This window comes from Solanum dulcamara, chromosome 8 (assembly GCF_947179165.1).
Source record: "Solanum dulcamara chromosome 8, daSolDulc1.2, whole genome shotgun sequence".
NCBI lineage: Eukaryota > Viridiplantae > Streptophyta > Magnoliopsida > Solanales > Solanaceae > Solanum > Solanum dulcamara.
Genome location: NC_077244.1, coordinates 52,337,671 through 52,344,134, shown reverse-complemented (window position 1 = coordinate 52,344,134; position 6,464 = coordinate 52,337,671). Strand labels below are relative to the sequence as shown.

At 31.5% G+C, this 6,464-nt stretch overlaps 1 protein-coding gene across 1 annotated transcript; it reads left to right on the top strand.

Annotated features, from left to right (window-relative positions):
- The first annotated feature begins 562 nt into the window (after positions 1-562).
- LOC129900284 (RING-H2 finger protein ATL74-like) lies at positions 563-2,091 on the top strand. The gene has a single exon (XM_055975221.1). It carries the CDS (start codon positions 1,268-1,270, stop codon positions 1,799-1,801), a length of 534 nt encoding a protein of 177 aa, XP_055831196.1. The 5' UTR covers positions 563-1,267; the 3' UTR covers positions 1,802-2,091.
- Positions 2,092-6,464: the final 4,373 nt, after the last annotated feature.

Sequence of the window (6,464 nt, the reverse complement as noted above, 5' to 3'; positions counted from 1 at the left end):
AATGAATTTGGTTATGAAATAATCATTTTAAACACTTACGTTGTAAAACTCAATGTGATTAGAGAGTTACCATAATCCACATTCTTTAGCATACACCCTTCCCCCACATCCCCGATATTTGCGTAGTTGGTTATACAATTCAGAATTAGTATTTGGTCTAATTTATCTAGATTCCTGCATGGTAGGCCAACTAAAAGGTATAATACTTTCTATTGAGATATTTTTTATTTTCAGAGTTTGAACTCAAAATCTTTAATATCAACCATTTAGCTATACCTTTGGTAGTACTACTAATATTTTAATTTCTCAAGTAAGGACATCAAATAGCCTTTAGCCATTGGGTTCATCTAAATTCGATATTTCATGCAATATATAGTTGTATTTGTGAAAGCTCGGTAAAACTTCAATAAATATTTTATTTGAATCTTAATTTTAAAAACATAATGAATACAATATTAAATATCTTAGTTTTTGTTGATTTGAAATCGCAATATTCCATGATCATAATTTTGGGCTTAAAATCAAAAATTATAATATAAATAATGTATCCCTACCCCCCTCCTTTTATATGCAATGTAGTCTTGATGTTGATATCAATTTTAGCCAACACCACTAACCAAATATGAAAAAGTTTAATCCTAAAATTCAAATCGAACTAATCCACCTAATCCTTTGAACCAAAAACGGCCCTTAAAGATATTACCTATCAAATTAAAATTGAGATGAAAACTTTGAAAAGACAGGATACTAACATTATGTCGATATAGATCACTTTCATGTGGTATCTTCTTATCTGTACGTAGCTATGTCCTTCTCCACATCTCCATTTACTAGCTCATCTCAGCTCCTTACTTCTCTTCTTTGATTACTCAGCTTTTCAGCATAATAAAATAGTTCATGAGAAGATAATTGTATGTTTGAACTTTAGTCTCAGATTGCTACTAGGAAAGGTCTAATTATACTGTCTTGGTCTCTGTTTATAGGAAGAAAGTGTTTCCAAAAAGACAAACAGCTTCGTGTTAGGCACTGTTTGTCTCTTCCGGTACTTGTACAAAAAATCCCAAGATAAACACAAAAACACACACCACTTGTTTTCTATACTCTCTTCTTTCATTCCCCATCACAAAAGGAGGAGGAAGGCTATAAGCAACACAAAATTGATGATATGATAAAGATGATTTTCACTTGAATTGGCATTGATAGTACAACTTCTAGTCAATTTTGCATAACAAAAAAACATCATAGTAGTTTGAATTCCAATAATTATATGGAATCTTATTATCGTACTCAACGGCTACTTCCTGATACACATCCTGTTCTACAAGCTAGTAATGAAAGCAATTCATTTCATGATTACTCCAAGGAAGCAAGTTTCGACACCAACATGATTATTATCCTAGCAGCTCTGCTCTGTGCATTAATATGTGTACTTGGGCTAAATTCAATTGTGAGGTGTGTCTTAAGATGTACCCGGAGATTTTCTATCGAGTCAATAGACGCAAGGGCTGAACGCCTAGCTGCAACGGGGCTAAAGAAGACCACGTTGAGGCGGATTCCAGTGGCTGTTTATGGATCAGGAATTCATATTCTAGCGACGGATTGTCCCATTTGCCTGGGTGAGTTTATGGATGGTGAGAAAGTGAGAGTCTTGCCAAGATGTCACCATGGCTTTCATGTGAGGTGCATAGACATTTGGTTGGCTTCACACTCTTCTTGCCCAACTTGTAGGCAATCATTGCTTGAACAACCTGTGATGACATCCTCTGATGATGCAGGGGATGTTGAAGCTGGATTGAGATAGCCTAGAACTTCACGTGCAGGGGAAGTTGATTAATTTGCAATGCCTTTTTTATTTATTTATTAACGGCGTTGTTTTGACCAAATGATCCACACATTTTACAGGATATCTGATAGCTCCCACCATCACAGATACATGTAACTTTGCCACCAATATTTAGGCAAATGGAAAGTAGTTAGCTAGCATTTCTTTTTCCTCTGCCAAATTTGACTGCAGTAGATTTTTTTTGGAAGTTGATATAGAAGGTAGGAAATGGGTTATAAAGGATTGATTTTTTCCTCCCTTTTTGTAAATGTTGGTTTTGTTTCATGTATTTTTGCGTCAACATAGTAATTTGTGACTGCAGAACCTGTAATTTTTTCCAGTCCTTGAACAGCCTTAGAAGAATTTTTTTTTAGCTCCATGACCAAGTCCCTTGTAAATAGAATCTTACAACATATTTGTTGTGCTGATTGACAGTAACATGATGTTGTGCCCAGCGGCGTGGTTCGTATTTTTCTCCTAAGGTTCAAAAATAAAAAAGTAAAGGGAGAAGGGTAAAAAATATCCCATAATTTTCATTTAATTTATCCTTCTTTGTACTATCAGGCCAATTTTATCCTTGTTCTTAGAAAACTTAACAAATATGCCCCGTCAAATGGATGAAATCCCCAAATCAAATAAAATACCTAATTTAACTTAAAATTACCCGAATCCTCTTTAACCTGACCCATCCGAACACCTTAGAGCTGAGAATTTAACATTTTAAACTCAAAAAAATTTATGCAAATTTGAAGCTTGAAAAGTCTAGGTAATGTCTTTATGATCTGTATTTGGGGAGCTTGAAGGGTGAAGAACATTAAATTGAGTTAAAGTTATAATTGATACATCTTGAGCTTTAACTTAAAATTTCAAATCATTTGATGAAAGAAGAAGTATTGAAGTTGAAAATTTGAGGTAAAATATAAACACTGTTGTCAGCAACACATCATCACCATCGCTGATAGCTTCATCGAAAACCACCACCCCATGTCTCCCATAGCCGTCATCGGTGCCTCTTTATCCAGAACCACCAAAAATCAGTGACACCCAATGAGGTCTACGGTCAAATCGATCGAAGTTTAAGTCTATCTCTATTTCTTTTTATTATCTGTTTGTATTGATTGTGATTGAAGGAATGAAATTGATATTTTGATGTTCTTGAATGATTCATTTTGCTTTAGTATTGTATCTTGTTTATTAAAGCTTTAACCTAATTCAATGAAGATACGGTGATAATTTCCCGTGAAGTAGCAGCAATAGAATGTTTATACTTGGGGTTTAATTAACAAGTCATTTTATATGGGTGATTTGGTTGAAATTGGGGATTTGAAGTTGTTTTTGGGGAAAATTGTTAGTTTTGAGAATGTGGGTGACAACTGACAAGTTTGTAGACGGTGGGTGTATAAATGACCACATAATATAATGAAGAAATTTCATAAATAGCTACGAGAAAAAAATTAATTAGCTTCCGTAATTATTGTTTGCCTAATTACACTTTATATTTTTGCTATAGGTATTTCAATTTGTATATTTTGCGTGCATTTTATAATTTATACAATTCGACTTTTAAATTTTTTCGAGAAAAATGAGCGGTAATTTTCGTTGTGAAAAAAGAAAACAATCCCATAAATCACAGGATTGTATCTCATTAGAATTTCTTACCAAATATGACTTCTATCAAACAAAGAAAGATAAATTTAATTTCCTAAATAAACATGTCAAAAAAGACTTAATAAATAAGAAGTGACATGTATATTTGTATAAATGAGCTATTTTCGGACGTATAATTCTGTTGATAGATTATTCTGTATAAGTATAATTATGTTGGTAGACTTTCTGGATATGAGTAGAAGAGTATAAAATTTATATTTGTATCGAAATATACAAATAATTGTATATGTATCGAAATATACATTTTTTTTGGATGCATTTGTATACCTTAAGTGATTCTCTTGATTGGAGTTCGTTCATCCATGATTTTGATTGTATCTAAGGAGAAAAGTTAAAAATCAAAAGAAATCAGAATGGTATACAAAATAGACGATTGAAAAACCGCAATAAGAAAAATAAATTTAAAAAATTTAAACCGCCAGAAGTTGCCAGGAATCTTTACTGCATGTTTGAGAGGGAAAGAAGAAATTTTTTAAATTTTGAAATCTGATTATGGATGAGTGAATTAAAGAGAAAAATAAGTAAAAAGATAATGGAGAGAGAGAAAGTATAACTTTGTATAAGTGTTAAAACGAAATTATACAAAAATCGAACGTGACCCATGTAAATACGGTTAAAGGTTAAAGGTTAAAGGTTAAAGGTTAGTGGCGAGTAGTAAATTGTTCAAACTATAACTATGTTAAATAATTAAGTAGTATATGTTTTCTTAACCGCATAGTTTTCTATAATATAATGGAGGATAAATCTAACTATTAAATAAAAGTTGAGAGGTATTTTTGACCCTTCTCCCAAACGTAAATACACGAAGAAATAAAAAAATTCATCATTTACTTATCTATCTATCTATCTATATATCTATATATCTATATATGTATGTATATATATATATATATATATATATATATATATATTTTGACGAAGAGAATTTGGATGGACCCCTTACACTCGTCCCCTGATTGTGCCAGGTGCTGATTTGGCAATATCATGATGTTGCGCCAGGTAATGATTGATGATCAATGATGGTTTTAAAAAGATATAAGAAAGGACTTTTATCATTTCATTGATATCAAATAGGTTGGATCCTTGAACCTTATCATTTTTCGGGAAAAAAAGAAAATAAAACAACATATATTGTAAAATATAAGTAATATAGAACAAAACTTATAGACAAAGATATGGAGAGTAAAATGTAGAGATCGTCTTATTCATATGTCTTCGAGTGTCACTTACAATGGTGAATGACAATCCTATTTATAGGTTGAGAAATCACTTCAAAAGTCACTATTTTAAATGCCCAATTTAATGGATACATTCTTATCCAAAATGGTTCATAGAACCTAGAGAATATGTATACATGAATGTAAGAAGTTCATGTATTAACTAAATGGACAATCCACACATTCAATGGATTTATAGAACTCCCCCTTGAATATTCGTAGATAATGTGCCTCGTTAAGATTTTACTAGAAAACACTCAGTGGAAAAAAGCCCAGTGAAGAAAAAGGAGTACACACATCTCATAATACACTTTAAGTGTTGACAAATTAAAAACCTTTTCAGGAAAACCCAATTGGGACAAAATCATGGTTAAGAAAAAGAGTACAATATGTATTTCACTTTTTCTGATGAAAGCTTTACTTGGTATCTCGAAGACAATACATACCAATCTTATATCTTATCTTCTCAAATGTTGATGTCGGCAATGCCTTAGTGAATAAGTCTGCAAGATTATCACTTGAACAAATCTGTTGAACTTTTATCTCACCAATTTGTTGAAGATCATGTGTGAAAAAGAACTTTGGTGAAATGTATTTTGTCCAGTCTCCTTTGTTATATCCTTCTTCAATTCAGTTATATATATATATATATTGTATTATTTTCATATATGGTGATTGAAATATGCCTTTTAAAAGGAAAATTACATATTTCATAAATATGATAGGTCTTTAATTTCAACCAAACACACTCCTGACTTAATTCATGAATGACTATTTTTATGTATGATTTGAAGAGGAGACTAGTAGTGTTTGCTTTATTGAATTCCAAGATATTTTTGTGCCTCCACATGTAAACAAATAACTCATTTAAGATTGAGTTTCATGCAGATCAGATGAATATCCTACTTCTGTTTAACCAATCATTTCTACCTTGGATTCATTGGAATAAAATAAACTCATATTCAAGATTCTCCCAAGATATGTCCTTGACTTCATTCCAACATCTACATAATCAATAATTTGTAACTTAGAGATTGTACATTTCAATTTTGTTGAAGCTCGTCTCTTTTTCTCAAAGAAAATCACACATCTTCTATGTGTGGAGTCACTTTATTTATTAGTATCTTATCATAACTTGAATGATAATATGACAATCTTCTCATATAACTTTCATTATGTAATAATCTTCTAGAATTTGCACAACCAATAATATGTATGTGCACCAACTGCACTAATACATGACATTTTTCAGTCATTTTCATCAGATTGGAATTGATCTTTCTTTATATTAAGCAATGCCATAATCATTGGGGTACTCAATGGAATTGCTTTAGGGCCTTTTAAATCCTACAAGTATTTTCATATAACCTTCATCTTCTAGCTAGACATGACAATTATTCGTTACACATATTCAAAGATTTCATCTATTGACAGACTGAAACAAGCCTCATTGAATCCACCACTGGAGAATATATCTCTATTTAATAATGTCAAGACTTTTGCATAAAGTTTTTTATTACTTGAGTCAAACCGTACTTTATATCTTACGGCTACACTTTCGCACAATGATTTATTTATACCCTATTGAAATTATATCTTGATCCATGGACTATAAGTCAAAACACATCACTTTTCTAATTGAAATATAATATTCTTGAATAGTGCATTTATTGGTCAATCATTTATCTGTTCACACTATATGACAAATATGAATTCATGATCCTCTTCACCATCTGTAGCATTGAGCGCTCCTTAAT

Coding starts and splice junctions, on each gene's coding strand:
- LOC129900284 (XM_055975221.1), top strand. CDS start 1,268: ATGGAATCTTATTATCGTACTCAACGGCTACTTCCTGATACACATCCT.